We start from the raw sequence: 24,631 nt of genomic DNA, 5'->3' as shown, positions 1-24,631 counted from the left end.
TGTCTCATCTTTCTATGCTTGCAGTGGCTACGCTTATTCCGGTCAATGACCTGTTCCCAGGTGTGACTGACAAACAAATACCTTTCCTATTTTTTTATTTTTTATTTTTTATTTTTATTGTTGAAAGTATTGCAGATGTCCCCTTTGTAAGTACCTTCCCTATTTCACTCATAACTTTACTGAGCATGCATCTAAACTGCAGCTTCCTGGCAAAGCTGCACAAATGAACTGCCTATACTACTCGACCTTCCTTTTGCTGCTTTCCAGTTATTCATAACTAGGTTAAATTACAACGGTATCAGAGAGAAAGCTTTCACATGGTGATAACCAAGTTTTATTGACAAATGAAATAGAAATATGATTTTTCTTTTTGATAGCCTTCATCTGAACATTCTTTAGTTTCTTGTGGCTGGCTGTAAAGTACATGCTTGTTAATTTCAATAAGATTGATTATGAAGTCATATTGGAATTTCCCTGATGCTAGATGTGCCACCCACTATAAAAGGGTGGAAAATGTGACTCTGAATTTACCTTATCCATTCCTTGTGGTTATATTTTTTTAGTCATTGCATCCTGTGACTTAGGATTCTTCTTTTCTCAATGGACATTTGTGTCTATCTTATTCATAGGGGTGTGTCTTATAGGTATGGGTTAGGAGGAGAAAAAAATACTCTTGTAAAGAAATTTTAATGCCTGAAATAGTTTACTGGAAGACCTATGAAATAAGGAAAAAATGCTCTAAATATCATTCTACAGAATCTTTTTTATTTTTTTAATGTTAATTTTAGAGAGAGGAATATATAGAGAGAAACATCGACCAGAGAGAAACAGCATTGATCGGCTGTGTCCTGCGTGCCCCCTACTGGGGATCGAGCATGCAACCCAGGCATGTGCCCTGATGGGGAATTGAACCATGACCTCTTGGTTCCTAGGTCACTGTTCAACCACTGAGCCACACCAGCCAGGGCAAAAAGTTTCCTTTTTAGTAAATATATTTTTATTTTTATAACTAAAAACTCAAATGAGCTTGAGAATTTTTTTGTTTTCAAAATAATTTTATAGTTTTTATGTCATCTGATACACAATTTATTTTCAGTTATTCAGCGATCCTTAAGAAAATAGGTTTCTTTTCCAGAATCATTCAGCAAATGAACTGTGTGACATTTGCTTAGGATTTAAATTAGCCATTATGTAATTCTTCTCCATTCTCCTTTCTGTTATTTTTATTTCATTGATCTACCTATTTATGTATTTATTATATTAAAATGTTCACTTATAAGATTTTCTTTTTCTTTTTAGTTTAAAAATAATTGCATTTGTATTTGTTTATTTTAAACTAGAGGCCCGGTGCATGACATTCGTGCACTGGGGAGGGGGTCCCTCAGCCCAGCCTGCGCCCTCTCACAGTCCGGGACCCCTTGGGGATGTCCAACTGCCAGCTTAGGCCCTCTCGGACATCCCCTGAGGGGTCCTTAGCGCTGCTGTGGAGGCGGGAAAGGCTTCTGCCACTGCTGTTGCACTTGCCAGCCATGAGCCTGGCTTCTGGCTGAATGGCGCTCCCCCTGTGGGAGTGCACTGACCACCAGGGGGCAGCTCCTGCATTGAGCGTCTGCCCCCTGGGGGTCAGCGCGCGTTATAGTGACCAGTCGTTCTGCCGTTTGGTCAATTTGCATATTAGCCTTTTATCATGTACTAGTGGCCCGGTGCACAAAATTCGTGCACATTAAAAGGGGATTAATTAGAGGAAATAATTTAATATTGCTATTTGCCCTTTCTCTATAATAGAAATGTCAGAGATGAAAGAAAATTAGTAAAATGTTTATGAAAACCTTTCTCCTGTCGGAGTCTGGGGCACACCACGGGACCCAGAGTCAACCCTGCCCACCCACATGCGCCTCAAAATCGTGTGAGACCTAGACCCGGCCGGCCCCCCTCATTGGGATAGATCCAGACCTAGTTAGTCCCACCCTTGTCAAGCCCCGCCAGGCAGGGAACATAGCCTCAGGTCCCCTGGCCCGGCGCCAGGATGGGGGGGCATGGCCTGAGGTCCCCCAGCCTAGGCCGGGGTAGAGGGCATACTTTGAGGTCCCTCGTCAAGCCCCACCAGGTGTGGGACATGGCCTGAGATCCCCTGTCAAGCCCTGCTGGGTGGGGGGCATGGCCTGAGGTTCCCTGTCAAGCCCCGCCAGGCTGGAGTGGGGGGTGGGCTCAGCCTCAAGTCCCCTGGCCCGGCACTGGGAGGGGGGAACAGCCTCAGGTCCCCTGGCTCGGTGCTGGGGCAGGGGGTGTGGCCTGAGGTCCCCCGGCCTGGTGCCGGGGTGGGGGGCATGGCCTGAGGTCCCCTGTCAAGCCCTGCCAGGTGGAGGGCGTGGCCTGAGGTCCCCCGGCCTGGCGCTGGGGCCGGGGGAGCAGTCTGAGGTCCCCTAGCCCAGCACCAGGACGGGAAGCGCACCTTGAGGTCCCCTTCAAGCTCCACAGGTGGGGGGCACGGCCTGAGGTTCCCCGGCCTGGCACTGGGGCGGGGGGAGCAGCCTGAGGTCCCCTAGCCCAGCACCAGGACGGGAAGTGCACCTTGAGGCCCCCTGTCAAGCCCCGCCGGGTGGGGGGCATGGCCTGAGATCCCCTGTCAAGCCCCATGGGGGCAGCCTCAGGTCCCTGCTGATTGCTTGTTAAGGCTCCTTATGGGAACTTGGCCTCAGCTGTGGGTGCAGCCATCTTTGTGACGGAGTGATGGTTAATTAGCATATTCCCTCTTTATTAGATAGGATGATAATTCTTCATTGTTGAAAGTATTGCATATGTCACTTATAAGATTTTCAATTGTCTTTGTAAAAAAAGTACTAAGTAACTGTAAGGAAAAAAGTATAAACATAGCAAAATACTTTCTCTAAAATGAAAGTGTTTCTTTTATTGAGTTCTGAGATACTTACAATTTTAATGAGTTTATCTTGGCCATTTTTTGTGTGTGTGTGTGTGTGAAATTGTACTGCTGGTATACTTTATAAAACTCAGAAAAATACAGTCTTTTCTCAATTCTGGGTTCCCTTTGACTTTTATGCACATCTCCTCCTCACTTTTATCAAATCCAACTTGGAAAAGTTTATAGAAAATATACAGGTATAGGAGTATCAGGAAACCTTGGTTCTAGTCTGACTTAACATAACTGTTCAAATTGTTTAACTATGTTTGGGTTTTTTTTGGTGTTTGCAATCTCTAAATATCAAATCTGACCTATTTCCAAATAAAATACTACAGTCAGAGCATTTTTCAAGATAAAGATTCTGTATAATAAGTTCTAATTTTTATTTATAATCCTGCCATTTATAAGTATTGTGACCTTTGGCAATATTGCTAAACTTCTGAGACTGTTTTCTATTCTGTACATAGAGATTATAATGCCTGCATGTAAGGTGATTGTGAAGATTAAACTGGAAAGTGAATATACTTTAAAGTGTTTACTCCAGGTATTCTGTAAAGGTATTGAGTTTTCTTATAATTTCATATGACTGTTGTACAAATAAGTCACAAACATCACATATGAACAGGCATAAAATATATGAGTCATATTGATAAAATATTTTTGTGATAATTGCACTATAAGGAAACATCAGGATTCTTACATGCTTTATTTGGGGAAAATATTAAATTTCTATTCAAGGGAATTTCTATTCAAGGTCTTTAACTTGGCTAAAGAAATACAATATTGGTATTTGGTCTTACTAGATGCTTTGTTAAGCATCTTAAACTTTCAGTATTAAGCAATGTATTCCAAGTGAAATTTCATCTGAAAGAATCATTTTCTGGAATTGTTTTTGCCTTTTTTGCTACTATATTGATGCTTGGAAAAGTAATGTACACAGATGGTAGTTAAATACATTTACTAAATATAAATAGCACATTATTAAACTGTTGCAGAGTGGTAGCAAATTTAATACTAAGATCCAATGAAAAGTATCTAAAAAGACTTCTGGTGTTTATTTTATTTTTTATTTATTTTATTTTTATTTTTATTTTTCAATTTCAGAAAATAGCATTTTATTTTTATTTATTTATTTTTTTTATTAAGGTATAATATGTGTACATATCTTACCATTGCCCCCCCCCCACCCCACTCCCATACATGCCTCACCCCCCAATGTTTTGCATCCGTTGGTTACTCTTATATACATGCATATAAGTCCTTCAGTTGATCTCTTATTTCCCCCACCTCTCCCTAACCTTACTGCTGTAATTTGACAGTCTGTTTGATACTTTACTGCCTCTGTATCTATCTTTTTGTTCATCAGTTTATAATGTTTTTCATTATCCCCAAATGAGTGAGATCATGTGGTATTTTTCTTTCATTGACTGGCTTATTTCACTTAGCATAATGTTCTCTAATTCCATCCAGGTGCCTACAAATTCTGGTGTTTATTTTAATCTAATTTGTGGTATTTTATATGTCTAGTATTTTTAATCATGTATATCACTTTTTAAAAAAATGTCACAGTCATGTCTGAAAGTATTTAAAATTCTGTGACTCTTTTATTCTGCATGGAATAGACTTAAAGGTCAACACTACTTTTTTATGTAGGTTATGGGTGCTACATGTGTGCTTTCAGAGCAGTAGTGAGAAAGCTTGAACTGGGATGGCAGGACGCCCTCATCCTTATGACAGTAACTCCAGTGATCCAGAGAATTGGGATCGGAAATTGCATAGTAGACCTCGTAAACTTTATAAACATTCAAGGTAGGTATCAAATATATATTTCACATATCAAAGCTTTGATAAAAACCAAACTGCATTTGGTTGTGACAAGTCTTGTCAGAGGATGGGGCTTACAAAATATTATAAATATTTGTATTTCTCCTTAAATAACTTTTAGAAGAACATTCCTTTCAATTTTCTTATATTTGTATGTATTTGAATTTTCATTTGTTTGTAAATATGTAATGTTAAAACTCCTTAGTTAACCCTATGAATAACTGAAATATTTAATTGGGAACTCTGGCAAGACAGTTTAGTCTTTTGTATTTAAAACTCTATTAGGAATTTATTTTATTTTGTGATACATTGTGTATAGATTATATATGATGATTTATAGCAGTGGTTCTCAACCTTTCTAATGCCGCGACCCTTTAATACAGTTCCTCATGTTGTGGTGACCCCCAACCATAAAATTATTTTCGTTGCTACTTCATAACTGTAATTTTGCTACTGTTAATGAATCGTAATGTAAATACCTGTGTTTTCCGATGGTCTTAGGCGACCCTGCTAGTGGTTCTCAACCTGTGGGTCACCACCTGAAAACCGCTGCTGTAGAACCAACCGCTAGCAGGGTCGCCTAAGACCATCGGAAAACACAGGTATTTACATTACGATTCATTAACAGTAGCAAAATTACAGTTATGAAGTAGCAACGAAAATAATTTTATGGTTGGGGGTCACCACAACATGAGGAACTGTATTAAAGGGTCGCGGCATTAGAAAGGTTGAGAACCACTGATTTATAGGCTCTTGACAGTCTTTGCCTCCATACATTTTTAACTATGAATTTATATTGTGTAGTCATCGTGATCGTAATGGGAAAAGCAGTCTTTATGTTGTGACTATGCTGGGTTTATTTAAAGTCTAATGCATTAAGTAAAACTTATTTCAAAAGTTTCAGCTCATTTATAATTATAAAGCTTTCATTTTGTGCTGTGTTGTGTGGCTTAATAAGGAACACCTCATTTAGAACACTTTATGATCTGATATTTTAAGGTGCTAATTGACAGCTCATAAACCTCACGTTTATTGCATGTTTATTGCATGTAAACATGTTTTCATAGAGTATTGTGCTTTATGAATATTAGGGGATATTGAACATTTAACTTACGAATATAAAATTCTCCTGACGTTGATAAATAATATCAGCTTTCTTAAAAAAATTAAAAAATGCTGTGATACTGAAATCCATTTTGTAATTTTAAAGAAATGATTCAGGTACTTTTAAACTGTATATTATATAGCTAGAAAATATGAGTGACTGATACTGTTTAAGTCTCCTGACAAGATGTCTAACTTTATAGTGGACGTTTGATATGATGAGATCTAAAATGAAAATGTTAGGTTGACTTTATCAGTATATACCAATGGTATGAGTGCTTTTTGGTTTGTTCATTTTTTGTGTGTGTGTTCGTCCCCTTCACCTTGTGGCTCTAGTTCTTTATCTCTGTCCTGCTTACATGGATAATTATTTGAGATGAAAGAGATACAGGTTTTATCTCATAAAGTTTGGGGCTATATTTATTATATCTGTTATGTTGTATGCTTATTTTCTGGTGAGTTGAAAGTTAATCCTTCCTAGTTCTTAGTATTTTCCCTGCTGATGTATAATAGTGCATCATATATGAAGTGGTGACAGGATGAAAATAAATTGTTTGCTTTATGAAAGCAAATACAATGGGAAAAATTTATAAAAATTAATGATACTTTTTTCATTGCTGCTATTTCAGTAACATAGCTCTTAATATCTATAGCATCAGTACCTTTCTGGTGTTCTTTTTAGGTACACTGCTACAGTATTGGTTGTTTAAATGAAAATATAATAATAAATAGAAAGTAAATTCCAATACATTGATTTTTTTTTTTAAATGAAAATATCATGAAATCCTTTGAGCTTATTTTAACCTCATTTGTGGAAAATATGCCTAAGGGAAAATAGCTCACTTTTAGGGACCTTTTGTTCTTTGTACTTAGGAACATATTTAGGATACTTTAAAAAAATATACAGTTTGACTTTTTTAAATGGTGTTTTCTTAATTGATAGTAAATTAATTATTTGAGAAGTTTTAAATACTAATAGTCAGCTAATATTGTTGAGAACCTTTGCTCAGTTCAAGAGAGATTCAGAAGTTTGTCAGAGTACCATCATGGGATGCTTCAATAACCACATGTGGAACAATTAGAGGATAGTAGGGCACTAAACTATGGTAGTGAGGTATAGTAAAACTAGAGGCCTGGTGCATGAAATTCGTGCACTGGGTGGGTGTCCTTCAGCCCAGACTGCCCCCTCTCGCAGTCTGGGAGCCCTCAGGGGATGTACTACTGACAGCTTGTGGGGAGCAGGCCTAAGCCACAGTCTGGCCGCAGCGGCTCGGAGCACGCCCCTCTGGGCGGGTCCGTGGTTCCTCTGGGTGCCTTGGTCCCAGCGGCAGTGAGGCTTGGAGCACGCCCTCCTGGGTGGTCTGCTGGGGGCCTTGCTCCCAGGGAGGCGGCGCGATGCGCCTGCCCGCAAACCGCCCCCCCCCCCCCCCCCCGGCTGCCCGCAAACCCCCCAGCCGGAGTGGCCTCGGAGCTGGGCTCGGAGCTGGGCGGCGCTGCACTCCCTCCGGGGGCCTTGTTCCCAGGGCAGGAAGGCTCCCAGGGCAGGCAGTGCGGCATGCCTGTTCCCGGACCCCTGGCGGGAATGGCCTCAGAGCTGGGCGGCTCCGGAGCTGGGGGTGGGCTCCAAGCTGATGGTGACACAGCCTCCTGAGCTGGTCATGATGTCCTGGCCTAATTTGCATATTTCTCTCACTATATAGGATAAGAGTTCAGAGAAGGAATCCGTGTTGGCTTGAATGGGTGAAAATGAGATTTGAGCTGATTCTTGGATGATTAGGTAGATGGAGGACATTCTTTCCAGGGACCTTCTGGAGATTATCTTGACCAGATTTGAAGGTGGAGTTCTCTGAATAGTATTACTTGTCTTCATTTGACAAAAGAGTGAGGTTAATAAATTGCCCAAGGCTATCCAACTTGTAAATAGCAGAGCTAGGATCTATACATTTTAAATAACTTATTATGGTACGTTTTAAATACATATAGAGAGATCAGTCATAATGAATCCCTATGTATGATGGGCAAGATCAGTCATAATGAACCCACCCACCTCCAGCTTTGAGTTATTAATTCATGATTGATTTTGTTTCACCTATGCTTCTGCCTACTTGCATCCTTTTTTTGAATTTTGTGTATTTAGGGATGTCTGAGTAAAAAAAAAAAAACCAGGCTAAACATTCACTTAAGTTAGGGGTTTATTTTTCTTGTACATAAGAATTCCACATAGGCAATGCCTGATTTAGATTTAGTACCTTAAGGATGTTAGGGTCAAAAATCTTTTATTTTCTTGCTTTTACTTATGATCACAAGATTACTTACTTATGGCTTATTATAGCATCAGCTATCATGTCCACCTTGCAGACAAGGAGGAGGAAGAAGGTAGAAGGGGACAATGGGAAAGGGGTTTTATTTATATCAGGAAATTACATTTCTCAGTAATTTCCACAAAGGCATCTGTTTATAAATCATTGGCTAGGACTATGTCATATGATCATCTGTGGATGAGGGAAGTTGAGAAATATAGATGGGCACATTGCCACCTCAAATAGAATGGGGAATTTAAATTTACAAAAAGTAAATGTCTCAGTCTCTTCAGGTATACTGTTATAATAGTACTAGAAGCCTGATGCATGAAGATTCATGCAAGAATAGGCCTTTCTTCCCCTGGCTGCCAGCACGTGGCGGGTTTGCTCCAGCATCCTTTGCAGCAGCGGCATCGGTGGCAAGTCCTGTGCGCTCCAGCGCTGCTTCCTCCTCGCCCTCCTTCTCTGGAGAGTTCTCTGTGCAGCACTGGCACTCCTGGGGAGGCGTAGAGGGGAAGAGGTGTGGGGAGAGAGGCACGCGGGGAGGACTGGTGAGGTTGGGTGCTCTAGTGCGTTTCACTTTCCCATTGTGAAAGTGGGATGCAACTGGCCCCCTTCCTCATCCTCTTCCTCCTCTGCCCTCCACCTCCTGTCGGCCCTCCCTCCCTCCACACCCATTGCCCCTCCCCTCTTGATTTGGTGAGATAGGGAGGAGGGAGATCTGATAATTTGGGTTACTGTGTAGGTGGCCTCTTTCATCTATTCAAAACAAAGCTGAGCCACCTCCCGCTGCCACCACGGCCACCACCATCACCCCTTGGCTGGCCCCAGGCTCCTGGGGCATGCTAACTGTGCACTGAGTGAGCTCCTGTGTGCGTCAGCGCCCGCAGGGCTGCTCCAACACTAGGGTTTTGTTTACCAGAGCAGCGGAGCAGGGGTGAGGTAGAGGGAGAAGCCAGACACCGGGAGCTATGACCTCAGGCACCAGAGGATTGCCTCTGAGGCTGGGGGCTGGGCCACAGGGCAGCTGCAAGGACAGTTGACAGGTGTGGAGTGTGGCAGGGAGGCCCTGAGGAGGCGCGCTGCCCAGGGGCTCGGAGCGGCCAGGGGGTGGGGCCGCCTCCATATTTGTTGGGTTAATTTGCATACTCACTCCTGATTGGCTGTGGGAATCATGAAGTGATGGTCAATTTACATATTTCTCTTTTATTAGTATAGACTAGAGACCCAGTGCAACGGTTCCTTGGCGTGACCTGCAGGGATTGAGCTGAAACCAGCAGTCCAATGTTGTCTGTCATTCCTGCCTGATGCTCCTGCTCATCCGCAGCACTTGCCCTCCCTCTGGCAATCAGTTGGTCAGCTGAGCGGCACTCCCACTGTGGGAGTGCACTGACCACCAGGGGGCAGCTCCTGCATTGAGCGTCTGCCCCCTGGTGGTCATTGCGTGCCATAGTGACTGGTTGTTTGGTTGCTTAGGCTTTTATATATATAGAATAGAGGCCCGATGCATGAAATTCTTGCAAGAGTAGGTCTTCCTTCCCCCCTGCTGCCCTACTGGCTTCCCTTTGGCACCTGGGACCCAGGCTGGCTTCCCTCCGGCTGCCTGCAGGCACTGGGCACCCAGGTTGGCTTCCCTCCAGCTACCCACAGGCACTGGGGACCCAGGCTGGCTTCCTCTGGCCCTGGCTTTGTCCGGAATGATGTCTGGAAGGATGTCTGGTCTAATTACCCTTTTATTATTATAGATAGCATATTACCCTTTTATTATTATAGATACCATAGACTGGGTGGCCGATAAGCAACAGAAATTTATTTCACTTAGTTCTGAAGGCTGGGAAGTCCAAGCTCAAGGTGCTGGCATATTTGGTATCTGGTAAGAGCTTACTTCCTGGTTCAGATAGCCCTCTTTTTGCTGTGTCCTCACATGGAGGAAGGGGCTAGGGATCTCTGGGGGTTATCTTATAAAGGCACTGATCCCATTCAGGAGGGCTCTGCCCTTATGACCTAATCACCTCATCTGCAAATGCCATCACATTGAGGGGAATACATTTCAGCATATGAATATTTGGGAGACACAAACATTGTCTTTATCAGTAAAGAAAGAATACTTTATTCAGTTTTTGTAGTTAATCTATAAGGTAGTTTTGTTTCATTTGCTTTTTATTCTCACAATTTAGAATAGCCTCTTTTTTCCATCTTTTTCCTTTGGACCCCTTCTCCCCCCTTTCCTACTGGTAAGGATAAAAATAAATTTAGTAAATTATAAAAGTAACAATAATACTATTTTATATATGCTTATTTTTTAGGTTTGAGAGTTTGGTGGGCATTGCCTTATGGTTTCTCTTTCATCAAATAAAATTTTAATGTATTTTTTTTGAACTTTATTTTGAATGTACTAGTAGGTTTGATGTATATAACACTGATATAAAAAGCAGGACAAGACTGGAAGCTAATAGGAACATGGATGGGCTTCGGGGGGGGGCCTATGATCCCTCAGCAAGTGCATACAAATGAATTACATAGTTAAAAAAGGTACTGAACTTTGTTTCTTTCCGAGTAGTTTTATAGTTAATACCTGTATTAACTTTGGTAGTTTGCTGAGCAGTTAAAGATCATTTCAGTTGAAGTATATTGGGCCTGAATTACCACAACTTTTTTTTTTTTTTTTTAATATATTTTATTGATTTTTTACAGAGAGGAAGGGAGAGGGATAGAGAGTTAGAAACATCGATGAGAGAGAAACATCGATCAGCTGCCTCTTGCACACCCCCTACTGGGGATGTGCCCGCAACCAAGGTACATGCCCTTGACCGGAATCGAACCTGGGACCCTTGAGTCCGCAGGCTGACGCTCTATCCACTGAGCCAAACCGGTTTTGGCAGAATTACCACAACTTTTAAAAAATTATAAATTAGGGACATTTTTGTTACTTAAAAAGGAAAAAAGAAAGAGCATCCTTTCTGTATAAAGTTAAAAGGCCTATATTGACAATATGCTAAAAGCCCTTGAATATATGAATAGGGGGTCGAATCTCACTATTTAAAAACTCAGATCTGCATTCTGCTCAGGTTACTAAAGACAAATGCATCATACATTCAGTATCAGACTTTGCCGCAAGGTTTCATTTCCACATAAAAATATGCATGCTCGCTTCTTCTGAGACTGCATGAAGATTGAGTTTTCCAGTTTCCTTTTTAAGTCACTCTGTAGTACCAACAGCAGTTTAGAAATGGAAAAGTTTCCTTGTTTTAGAGTAGTTCTTGAGTAGATTCTTGAAGTACAAATAATATTTTCTCTTTGGTTTTAAAGATAAACTTTACTGTCCAGAGTGGGTATACAGTAAAATATTGAAAGGGAAAAAAGAAAGCTGCATCCTAATTTTCTAAAACCTGGCAAGCTGGCAGAGCTAGAATTAGCTTTACAGATGGCATTTGGCAACACATCTACATATCACTAAGCTTTCATCTCCTGAGTTTTCTTCAGCCTGTCTATCAATTACAATAGCCAATCACTGCACAGAGATGGGGAAATGGGATGATCACAGCTCACAGGATGCTGTTTGGTTAGAAACGTCAGTGCTGCACAATCCGCGGCTGAGTCAGTGTCTGAGAAAATGAACTGAATATAGAGAGGAGGTTGTATCTCTGAACATTTAAAGCCTAAATAACCACAATAGCATTATTATACAGTAGAGGGAAGAAAGCCAAAGGAAGTCTGTGGACAGGTGAGGTAGGGGGAGACTGAAATTTTCTGATTATTCAGAGGAATCGAAGATGATGGAAATATCAGATGTGCTAAAGTTTCCTAGTAATGCCCAAGGATGCTGACCTGGCTTTCAGTGCTGCATTGTTTGAAAAAGCAGAGTCCCTTTATACTCTGATTTCAAAATATTTTTCTTGTTTTTGTGTGTCTACCCTGGCATATGATAAAGTAAGGTGTGTATTCATTTATTACATGATATTGCTGGGTTATAATTCTATACATGTATGTATATGAGTGAGACGTGTTTGGCCTTTGTTTATTATGCTCATTTGCATTTCTGGATGGAAAAGATCATATGTCTTCATGGTCAGATTAATGGCAAGTTATTTAAAATAAATGTGTATGTTCTTATGGGTTTAATATTTTGTTTTTTTATTTTGTTTAAAGTCAGTAGAATCTTCATGTAATTTGAGAATGCATTATGTTTGATACTGTTCGTTATGAATATCAAAAAATTTAAGGAAAATTATTTCAACTAATTTTGAAATAATATTTTTGATATATTTGAAGTCGTTTTATATAGAGAAATAGAGTAATTGAAATAATTTCCCAAAGAAGAAGGTGAGTGTATTTTTGCTTTTGGATGAATTAGGATTAGTTGAACCACTTATCTGTAGTAGTGTTTACAGAACCAAATGTATTTAATTGGTTAAAATGACTTTTTCTTTTTTAGTTTATAGGAAATAGACTTTGAATAGATGATCTAGATAGATACTGCCATGAGAGAAAGTAATCAGATAAGTTTTTTGATTATTGCAAATTGACCTTCAAGCAAACAGTATTTTAAATAAAGATAATTGTTCTTGCTGCGAGATGTTAAATATTAACAGGTGACATTGCTTACTTTACTAGGAAATTTTAGCACAATTTAAAACATTTTGAGTGGGTGGTTTTTTAATCTTCATTACCCTTGTTTTGAATCTTCATTTTGTAGGGATATTGGGGGATAGACATTTAAAAATTATTTTATTCCTAATGTACTTAAATATTAAACAGTTCATAACTATATCCTTTGCTTGAAATGTCAGAAAGTTCTTGTGATTTCTCCACTTAATTTCCAGAAGTTTGAATGGTCATCTTGATGGTTATCATGATTTATTTATATAGTTAGACTAACTAGTATTATCTAGTATTGGCTGTCCTTGGTGGCTTGGTGTCTAGAAATGTTTTTCTAAGCTTGTTTTAGTAATAGAGTTATAAAATTAGAAATCTCAAGCTAGACCTTTTTTATACTTTATAGAGTATTTTCCTCTGATTTTGCTGATTCTTTTAAAATAATAATGCTAGTGTTATAAAAATGATACATGCTTACTATATAAATTTGATAAATACAGAAAAGCACATGGAACAAAATAATTTATTATAATCATAGGAAAATACTTTAAATATTTTTGCATATAACCTTATTTTTCTGTGTATTTTTACAAATATAAAAATTACACATATGCACTTAATGATTTTGAGATATTACTGTATGAACTATTATATAACCCATACCTTAACCCATAGCTTAAAAAAATAACAACAACCAAAAACTTAAATCATGAACATCCTTGTTATGAAATAGTCTTCTATAGCATAATTCTAAAGAGCCTCATATAGTGTTTTCGTACTTATATTTTATAGCATTTTCCCACCAATCTGAGTTTTTCTGATTCTTGATCAGAGGAAAGATTAACATGATTCCATAATATAAATTTCTCGAAAAAGGAAGAATATTTTATGGAGTTAAGTAAAAAGGTACTTTTGATATTTTTCGGATGGAAAAAGATCCTTAGTATTATTACACAATTAACTCTTCAAAGATATGCATGCTACTTTAAAAACAAAGCAAGTATCTAGTATAGAAAATCTTTTTAATAAAAATCAGGAAAATGAGCTGAGACTTAAAAAATATGATAATACCAGCCAAAGGGGTTTCTATGTCACATTTAAAAAGGTTATCAAGGAAAGTGTAATAATAGTGTTTGACATTAAGGAAAGAAAAAAAACCAACACCACCCATTTACGAAGAGTACACCACCACCACCACCACCAGTAATAATAATAACAAAGTGAACATTGCTAAGAAGGACATAAAACCAACATGGGTATGGAGAAATAATCTTTGCATCTGTTTAAATGAGTTGTTTTCTGGGTAAGCTGAAACATCTTATAAAAGAGACTGCCTGCAAAATCTTTAAATTATTGGTATTATTTGTGGTCTTAAAAGGTTTTAGGGGAATACAAGAAGTGCAGATTCTAGGCTTAATTTTGAAAAAGGTAGAAGATTTGAGGAGAAGAAATTGAAAGGATAGTTTATGACTTGAAGAAAACTGGTTAAAAATGAACCAGGAAAAAATGAACCAGAATGGGTTTGCTAAAAATAGATTGTCAGAGCAACTTTGATTTTTCTCTCATGTAGTTGGTAGACTAGTAGCAATATAATATATTTGAACTTAAGTTTAGTTTTTGGTATAGTCATTTTTTAAAAATATTCTTGGGTACAAGATGAAGGAAAATTGAGTTAGCTACTAGTTGATTGTGTTAACAATTTTTATTTTGAATGATGTTATCAAAGGTTATTGATGTGGAAAGTGGCTTTGTTCTTTCCTTTGTCTTCTGCTCATCTGGAGCAAATTATCAGATTTATAGATGACAATAAAGAAAGAAGGATAGTAAATAATAAACTATCCAAAATGATCTCTGAATTTGGATTGTTGGAATAAATTTAAATGAACTTTTTAGGAGTACGCATAAGGCCTGAAAAACACTAATATACGTTAAGTTAGCATGGCTTTACAACATCATGTATGGAAAAAACCTGAGGGTGGTTTTGGCAGTAAATGATGTAAAACAGAAGTACACTATGGCTGCCATCATCCCATCTTCTCCCCACCTTACACCCCCAAAAGCCCCATCATAATTAATGGGAAAAGAAGACAAGAGCCATTCTACAGTACCCCAAAGTATGTTGTCTTTAGTTCTGTGTATATTCAACGGGAAGGGTGTGAAGACATTGGAAGCTTTGTCATCTTTTAAAGAATTGAGAAGTTTTGGGGCAGCTCTGGTGGATATTAAAGAATTTCACAATAAGAGCTATCTTTAGATATGTAAAGAATTAGACTTGGTTTAAATCAAATTTGGTTGGCGTTAAAAGCACGAGCTCCAAAATGAACTCATTAGGTCATACATATCTCAGACCTGCCACTTAATTAGCTATATGATTTTAGGCAAGTTGCTTAGCCTCTAAGCTTTCATTTTCTCAACTATAAAATTGGGATGGTTTTGGTGATTAAGTGAAAATATATACAAAATGCTCCTATATCGTGCCTGGCATGTACCAAATGCTCAAATGTTAGGGGTTGTTACTTGGTTACTTGGTCCAATTAGATAGAACTAGGGCAGTGGTTCTCAGCTAGAGGGGTGATTTTGCCCATCATTAGGCATTTGGCAATGTTTGAAGATAGTTTTGGATGTACAACTAAGCGATGGAGTACTAGCATACTGTGGGTGGACCCCAGCGAGCTACTAAATATCCTACATCCTACAATCCACAGGATAGCTCCCTTCACACAACAAAGAATCAACTGGGCCAAAACCCTGAACTGGGGTCAGGTAAAAAAGTTGAAAAGTTGAATTAAGCTTTAATGTTAAGAAAAAACTGCCTAAGAGTCAGCTTTCCAAAGATAGAACTAAACTGTAAAAAGAAAAAAACAAGTTACCCTTCCTTGTCATTAACAGCAATAGGTAAGCCAATTCATGGGGACTTTGTAGATGAGATTCAGAAATTAGGTTGGTGTTTGGACTAGATTTTCTAAACTTAGATTCTGTATTTCTGGGTATTTCTGAGAATAGTTAGGCATATTGAATAACCAACATTAAGGGGCCTCTGATGTATATTCTCTCATCCTTTAATTTTATTAATCTAATTGAAGTATAGTTTAGATTTTTAAAAATTCTTTGTTGTTTAAAGCAATGGTCGGCAAACAGAGCCAAATATCAACAGTACAACGATTGAAATTTCTTTTGAGAGCCAAATTTTTTAAACTTAAACTTCTTCTAACGCCACTTCTTCAAAATAGACTCGCCCAGGCCATGGTATTTTGTGGAAGAGCCACACTCAAGGGGCCAAAGAGCCGTTTGTGGTCGCGAGCTGCAGTTTGCCGACCACGGGTTTAAAGTATTACATATGTCTTCTTTCTCCTTCACCGACTTCTCTCCAGCCACTACCAGCCCCCTAGCACATGCCCCCTCTCCCTCACTGTCTGTGTCCATAGGTTATGCTTATATGCATGCATTCAAGTCCTTTGGTTGCTCTCTTACTACCCCCCTCCCCTGGCTTCCCTCTGAGGTTGGACGGTCTGTTCGATGCTTCTGTGTCTCTGGATCTATTTTTGTTCATCAGTTTATATGTTCATTATATTCCACAAATGAGTGAGCTTATGTGATATTTATCTTTCCCGACTGGCTTATTTCGCTTAGCATAATGCTCTCTAGGTCCATCCATGCTATTGCAAATGGTAGGAGTTCCTTCTTTTTTTATAGTAGCGTGGTATTCCAGCTTAGATTTTTAATTTTAATTCTTTTATAATACTTAAAATTTTAGTATGAGGCATAGAGGGAATTTAGTGGAACAACAAATCAGTTTGTATTTTCAAAAGGCCATTGGAAGCAATGTGGGATTGCTGTAATTCTGTCTAAAAACTTGTTTTGTGAAACTAATTTGTCAAAATATTTGCAATCATTTGACATATTTTTTTTAAAATATATTTTATTGATTTTTTACAGAGAGAAAGAGAGGGATAGAAAGTTAGAAACATCGATAAGAGAGAGACATTGATCAGCTGCCTCCTGCACGCCCACGACTGGGGATGTACCCGCAACCCAGGTACATGCCCTTGACCGGAATCGAACCTGGGACCCTTCAGTCCGCAGGCTGACGCTCTATCCACTGAGCCAAACCGGTTAGGGCTTGACAAATATTTCTAAAACTAAATCTTTTATTTATACTTCATATCTTTTTAAAATTAGTTTTATTTTCTTTCCCCCTTTAGTAGTAAGTAGAAAAGATGTCCCATAAGGTTTTAAAAAGTAATTATAATTTTTAAAAGCACCATTAAAGTACTTGATTGTGTGTACATTATAATATTCTCAGTCATGAGCAACACCCAAAGGAGTAACTGGCACAAAGTATCACTTAGTAAATATTTGATGAATGAATGACTGATCAGTAGATACAAGATATATATCTGACCATTAATTTATATCTCCACAATTATTAATAGTGGTTAGCTATTTTTTAGAAATACTTTATTATTTTCTGTGGTGGGGAGTTGCTTGAGAATGTTAAGTGATTTCCAACTCCCCAATTTTTATCTCTAGCCTGAACCTTTCCCCTGAACTTTAGACTTTTGTATTTAACTCCCTATTTGGTATCTGTACTTGGATGTTTAAGAAACATCTCATTCTTAACATGTTTAAGATATACCTACACTTTCTTTTTATTTATTTATTTATTTATTTATTTATTTATTTTAAATTAAATTTATTGGGGTTACATTGGTTAATCCTATCTAATATAAGAGTAATATGCAAATTAACCATCACTCTGCTACACCCACCAGCCACGCCCACCAGCCAAGCCCAACATCCAATCAGGAACACATATGCAAATAAACCCAACCAAGATGGCTTCGGCCACAGAGAGCAGGAGGGAGGCTTGGGTTTCCCTGGCAATGGAGGAAGCCAAGCTTTCCGCCTGTCCTTGCTGGCCTAGGCCTCCACTCAAGGCTACAAAGTTTCAGTGATAGAAGATATATAAACCCAAACAGAAATGGCAGTGGCCACGGAGCTGGAAAGAGCAGCAGGCTAGGGTTGCCCCGGGCGATGGAGGAAGCCAAGCTTTCCGCACACCATGGCCAGCCCAGGCCTCCGCTTAAGGCTACAAAGTTTCAATTATAGAAGATATATAAATCCCCCCAAAAATGGCTGCTGCCATGGAGCACGCAGAAGGCTTGGCTCTGCTCCAGGCTTCAAAGTTTCAATTGTAGAAGATAAATAAACCCCAGATCCCAGGCCTCCGCTTTGGTCGCCAGGGGGCGTGGCTGGCCTGCAAACCATCACAGGCCCCTCGCCCAGGCCGCCCCACACCGCAAGGGAACCCCCACCCTGATCCAGGACACCCTTCAGGGCAAACCAGCCGGCCCCCACCAGTGCACCAGGCCTCTATCCTATCTAATAAAAGAGTAATATGCAGATTGACCATCACTCCAACACACAAGATGGCTTCCCCCATGTGGTCAAAGATCCTGCCCCCATGTGGACACAAGATGGCCACCACAAGATGGCCAGCAGGGGAGGGCATTTGGGAGGGACCAGGTTTGGAAGGGAGGGCAGTTGTGGGCGATCAGGCCAGCAGGGGAGGGCAGTTGGGAGGGACCAGTCCTGCAAGGGAGGGCAGTTGGGGGCGATCAAGCCTGCAGGGGAGGGCAGTTAGGGGTGACCAAGCTGGCAGAGGAGGGAAGTTGGGGGCGACCAGGCCTGCAGGGAAAGGCAGTTGGGAGGGACCCAGGCCTGCAGGGGAGGGCAGTTAGGGGTGACCAGGCCGACAGGGGAGGGCAGTTAGGGGAAAACAGACTGGCAGGGGAGCAGTTAGGCATCAATCAGGCTGGCAGGGGAGTGGTTAGGGGGTGATCAGGCTGGCAGGCAGAAGCGGTTAAGGGCAATCAGGAAGGCAGTCAGGTGAGCAGTTGGGAGCCAGCAGTCCTGGATTGTGAGAGAGATATCCGACTGCCCGTTTAGGCCCGATCCCACCGAGATCGGGCCTAAACGGGCAGTCGGACATCCCTCGAGGGGTCCCAGATTGGAGAGGGTGCAGGCTGAGCTGAGGGACACTCTTCCCCCCCGCCCCCAGTGCACGAATTTTGTGCACCGGGCCTTGAGTAGAATCATAAGGTTTTAAGTGTACATTTCTATGGTATGTGATCTGTATATTGCATGTGTGCCCACTATCCAAAGTCAAATCATCTTTTGTAGCCATATATTTGGCCCACTTTACCCTTCCTTTACTACCCTCTCACCCTCTTCCCTCTTGTAACCACCACACTGTTGTCTGTGTCTATTAGTTTCAGTTTTATATCCCACATATAAGTGAAATCATATGGTTCTTAGCTTTTTCTGACCGACCTATATCACTTAGCATAATATTCTTGAGGTCCATCCATGTTTTCACGAATGGCAGTATTTCTTTCTTATGGCTGAGTAGTGTGATACCTCCATACACACACACACACACACACACGCCTAAGCAACCGTTATGACTGAATGACCGGTATGACCGAATGACTGGTAAGACCAGTTGACCAGTCGCTGTGATGCGCACTGACCACCAGGGGGCAGACGCTCAACGTAGGAGCTGCCGCTGGGGGTCAGTGTGCTTCCACAGCCAACTTCCCGCGACCCCTCGCCCCGGCTGGCCAACCTCCTGTGGTCCCTCCCCTGCCCTCCACGCCAGCAGGCCCCCTGATAGGCATCAATTGCCAGCAAAGCCGAGGGACCCCACCCATGCACAAATTCGTGCACTGGGCCTCTAGTAGTATATGTGAACCACATCTTCTTTATCCAGTCCTCTATTGAGGTAGACTTTGGTTGTCTCCATGTCTTGGCTGCCATGATAATGCTCTTTGTGAAAAAATGTTTTAGAACTTTTCTGATAGATACCCAGAAGAGAGATTGTTAGGTCATATGATACTCTATTCTTAATTTTTTGAGGAACTGCTATACTGTTTTCCATAATGGCTGTACCAGTTTACATTTCCATCAGCAGTGAATGAGGGTTCCTTTTTCTTTTTCTCCGCAACCTCTCCAACACTTGTTTTGTTTCGTTTTTTTACTTTTATTTATTTTTTCTTTTTTTAAAACTTTTATTTTTATTAGATTTTTTATTGATTAAGGTATTACATATGTGTCCTTATTCCCCCATTATCCCCCACCTCCCATTCATGACCCCACCCCCCTGTTGTCTGTGTCCATTGATTAGGCTTATATGTATGAATATAAGTCCTTTGGTTGGTCTCTCCCCCTTACATCCCCCTCCCCTACCTTCCCTGAGGTTGCACGTTCTGATGGATGTTTCTCTGTCTCTGAATCTATTTTTGTTCATCAGTTTATGTTGTTCATTATATTCCACAAATGAGTGAGATCATGTGATATTTATCTTTCTCTGCCTGGCTTATTTCACTTAGCATAATGCTCTCCATCTCCATCCATGTTGTTGCAAATGGTAAGAACTCCTTTTTTTACTGCAGGTAGTATTCCATTGTGTAGATGTACCACAGTTTTTTAATCCACTAATCTGCTGATGGGAAAATAGGCTGTTTCCAAATCTTAGCTATGGTAAATTGTGCTGCTATGAACATAGGGGTGCATATATCCTTTCTGATTGGTATTTCTAGTTTCTTAGGATATATTCCTAGAAGTGGGATCACTGGGTCAAATGGGAATTCCACTTTTAGTTTTTTGAGGAAACTCCATACTGTTCTCCATGGTGGCTGCACCAGTCTGCATTCCCACCAGCAGTGCACGAGGGTTCCTTTTTCTCCGCATCCTCGCCAGCACTTGTCATTTGTTGATTTGTTGATGATAGCCATTCTGACAGGTGTGAGATAGTACCGCATTGTTGTTTTGATTTGCATCTCTCTGATCATTAATGACTTTGAGCAGGTTTTCATATGTCTCTTGGCCTTCCTTCTGTCTTCTTTCAAAAAGTGTCTATTTAGATCAGTTGCCCATTTTTTGATTGGGTTGTTTATCTTCTTTTTGTTAAGCTGCATGAGTTCCCTGTAAATGTTGGAGATTAAAACCCTTATCGTTGATATCATTGGCAAATATGTTCTCCCATGCAGTGGGTTTTCTTGTTGTTTTATTGATGGTCTCCTTTGCTGTGCAAAAGCTTTTTATTTTCATGTAGTCCCATTTGTTTATTTTCTCTTTAGTTTCCATTGCCCTAAGAGCAGTATCAGTGAAGAAATTGCTTCGGCATATGTCAGAGATTTTTTTGGCAATGGATTCTTCTAGTATTTTTATGGTTTCTTGTCGTATGTTTAAGTCCTTTATCCATTTTGAGTTTATTTTTGTGTATGGTGTAAGTTGGTGATCTAGTTTCATTTTTTTTCATGTATCTGTCCAATTTTCCAACACCATTTATTGAAGAGACTGTCTTGACTCCATTGTATGTTCATGCCTCCTTTGTCAAATATTAATTGAGCATAGTGATTTGGGTAGATTTCTGGGTTTGCTATTCTATTCCATTGATCTATATGTCTGTTCTTGTGCCAGTACCAGGGAGTTTTGAAAACAGTGGCTTTGTTATACAGCTTGAAATCTGGTATTGAGATCCCACCTACTTTATTCTTCTTTCTCAGGATTGCTATGGCTATTCGGGGTCTTTTTTTATTCCAGATGAATTTTTGGAGAGTTCTTTCTCGGCCTGTGAAATATGCCATTGGTATTTTAATGTGGAGTGCATTGAATCTACAGATTGCTTTGGATAGTATGGACATTTTAAGGATGTTGATTCTCCCAATCCATGAACATGGTATGTTCTTCCACCTGTTTATGTCTTCCTCTATCTCTTTTTTCAGTGTCCTGTAGTTTTCCGTGTATAGGTCTTTTACCTCCTTAGTTAAGTTTATTTCAAGTTATCTTAATTTTTTTGGTGTGATGGTAAACGGGTTTTCTTTTTTAGTCTCTCTTTCTGTAAGTTAACTATTGGTGTATAGAAATACCACAGATTTCTTGGCATTAATATTCTATCCTGTACATTGCCGAATTCATTTATTAAGTCTATTAGATTTTTGATGGAGTCTTTCAGGTTTTTTTTTTAAAATTTAATAAATCTTTATTGTTCAGATTTATTACAATAGTTTCTCCTTTTTCTCCGCATAGCTCCCCTCCACCCGGTTCCCACCCCACCCTCTGCCCTTACCTCACCCCCACTGTCCTCATCCATAGGTGTACGACCTTTGTCCAGTCTCTTCCTGCACCCGCAATACCCTTTCCCCCTGAGAATTATCAGTCCACTCCCTTTCTATGCCCCTGATTCTATTATATTCACCAGTTTATTCTGTTCCTCAGATTTTTAATTCACTTGATTTTTAGGTTCACTTGTTGATAGATACATATTTCTTGTTCATAATTTTTATCTTTACTTTTTTCTTCTTCCTCTTAAAGAATACCTTTCAGAATTTCATATAATACTGGTTTGGTGGTGATGAACTCCTTTAGCTTTTTCTTATCTGTGAAGCTCTTTATCTGACCTTCCCTTCTGAATGATAACTTTGCTGGGTAGAGTAATCTTGGTTGTAGGTTCTTGCTTTTTATCACTTTGAATATTTCTTGCCCCTCCCATCTAGCCTGCATAGTTTCTGTTGAGAAATCAGCTGACAATCGTATGGGTGCTCCCTTGTAGGTAATTAACTGTTTTTCTCTTGCTGCTTTTAAGATTCTCTCTTTGTCTTTTGCTCTTGGCATTTTAATTATGATGTGTCTTGGTGTGGTCCTCTTTGGATTCCTTTTGTTTGGGGTTCTGTGTGCTTCCTGGACTTGTAAGTCTATTTCTTTCACCAGGTGGGGGAAGTTTTCAGTTATTATTTCTTCCAATAGGTTTTCAGTATCTTGCTCTCTCTCTTCTTCTGGCACCCCCATAATTCTGATGTTGGTACGCTTGAAGTTGTCCCAGAGGCTTCTTACACTATCTTCAACTTTTTGGATTCTTTTTTTCTTTTTGCTTTTCTGGTTGAGTGTTCTTTGCTTCTTTGTTTTTCAAATCTTTGACTTGATTCTTGTGGTCCTCTAGTCTGCTGTTGGGTCTATGTATAATATTTTTTATTTCAGTCAGTGTATGTTTAATTTCTAGTTGGTCCTTTTTCATATCTTCGAGGGTCTTGCTAAATTTATCGGCCTTGTCTAGGATATTCTTGAAAAGCCTTATAACTGTGGTTTTGAATTCTATATCTAGTCGTTTGTTTTCCTCCATTTCTTTCATTTGTGATCTCTTTCTTTGACGCTGCATTTTCGCTGCTTCCCTGAGTTGGTAGGGTAGCTTTGTGTGCTAGGTTTCCTATATGGCCCAGTGGGTCGGCCTCCCGAGTTAACCTGAGGTGGACACTCTTGGTGCACCCCTTTGTGGACTGTGTGTACAGCCTTGTTGTAGTTAAGCCTTGATTGTTGTTGGTATCACTGGGAGGAATTGACCCCCAGGCCAGTTGGCTGTGAAGATCAGCTGTGTCTAAGCTGCGAGAAGTTCGGTGCTGGAGACAGCCTTATAGGATCAGACATTCAAAATTGTAAAAGCCTCTGTGCTCAGCTTGGATGGGGCGGAGTCTCAGGGCGGAGCAGACAGTCTTGGCTTCCCGTCAGCCCTGCCCTTGCGGGCGTGCCTCCAGACCTCTGCCTTCCGTGGCTCCCCTGAGTTTCTGCCTGACAGTCTAGATTCCCCGCGTAAGAGTGTTGGTCCCCAGGGGCTCGCCCCGAACTGGGGTTCAGTGCAATCGGAACTGGGGTTCAGTGCAGTCAGGAGCTTCCAACTCCCTTCCCGCTAGGGAAAGCCTGCAGCAACCTCTGCATTCAGTCTTCTCTGCGAGCACTTGCACGTGCGCACCTCCAGATCCCTGCCCGCCACTGCTCCCCCGAGTCTCCGAGTTTCCATGTGCCTTTCTCTCTACCTGACAGTCCAGATCCCCTGTATGAGCCTGTGTCCAAGGGGTTTCGCCCGGAACTGGGGTTTAGTGCAGTCGGAACTGGAGTTCAGTGCAGTCAGGGGCTTTCTTCCCCTCCAGCCAGAGAAAGTCAGCCAGGCAGTCAGCCAGCCTCCCTTCCTCTCGGCGCGCGTGTCTCCATACCTCAGCCCTTTGCAGCTCCTCTGATTCTCCGTGAGCTTTTTTCTTTTCTTCTAGTTGTAGAATTTCTACTCAGCCAGCCTTCCTGTGGTTCTGGATGATGTCCGTTCTGTCTTTTAGTTGTAGTTTTGAAATTGTTGTGCGAGGCATTAGTTTAGGTGCTTACCTATGCCGCCATCTTGGTTTCTCTCTTTTGGGTTTTTTATGTACAATATCATGTCATCTGCAAATAGGGACAACTTTACTTCTTCTTTTCCAAATTGGATGCCTTTTATTTCTTCTTGTTGTCTAATTGCAATGGCTAATCCTTCCAGTATTATGTTGAACAGGAGTGGTGAGAGTGGGCATCCCTGTCTTGTTCCTGTTCTTTAGGGGAAATGGTTTTAGTTTTTGCCCATTGAGTATGATGTTAGCTGTGGATTTATCATATATAGCTTTTATTATGTTGTGGTATGATCCTTCCATTCCCACCTTGTTGAGAGTTTTTATCAAGAAAGGGTGTTGGATTTTGTCAAATGCTTTTTCTGCATCAATTGATATGACTGTGATTTTTATCTCTGTTTGTTTTTGTGATGTATCACGTTTATTGATTTGCGGATATTGTACCATCCTTGCATCCCCGGGATAAATCCTACTTGGTCATGGTGTATGATCTTTCTGATGTAGTGCTGGATCCAATTTGCTAGAATTTTGTTGAGGATTTTGGCATCTAAGTTCATGAGGGATATTGGCCTGTAATTCTCTTTCATTGTGTTGTCTTTATCTGGTTTTGGTATTAGTGTGATGGTGGCTTCATAGAAGGAGCTTGGAAGTGTTCCTTCCTCTTGAATTTTTTGGAATAG

At 40.4% G+C, this 24,631-nt stretch overlaps 1 protein-coding gene across 10 annotated transcripts in view; it reads left to right on the top strand.

The window, feature by feature from the left end:
- BTBD10 (BTB domain containing 10) overlaps positions 1–24,631 on the top strand; it is a 76,736-nt gene that overhangs the window by 13,645 nt on the left and 38,460 nt on the right. For 3 of the 10 annotated variants that reach the window (XM_080640128.1, XM_080640134.1, XM_080640130.1), the window contains exons 2-3: positions 3,388–3,477; positions 4,574–4,729. The exons of 2 other annotated variants lie outside the window; for them this stretch is intronic. In XM_080640128.1, coding sequence (XP_080496254.1) covers positions 3,396–3,477; positions 4,574–4,729 — 238 coding nt within the window. In that variant the 5' untranslated portion in view covers positions 3,388–3,395. Of the gene's footprint in view, positions 1–3,387; positions 3,478–4,573; positions 4,730–11,732; positions 12,084–24,631 lie in introns of those variants that run through there. 5 more of the 10 variants (XM_080640133.1, XM_080640132.1, XM_080640131.1 and 2 more) reach the window with 4 other exon arrangements.

The sequence above is a fragment of the Plecotus auritus genome, assembly GCF_963455305.1.
Source record: "Plecotus auritus genome assembly, chromosome: 9".
NCBI lineage: Eukaryota > Metazoa > Chordata > Mammalia > Chiroptera > Vespertilionidae > Plecotus > Plecotus auritus.
The sequence above is the reverse complement of the archived record's forward strand: the minus strand, read 5'-3'. Positions and strand labels throughout refer to the sequence as shown.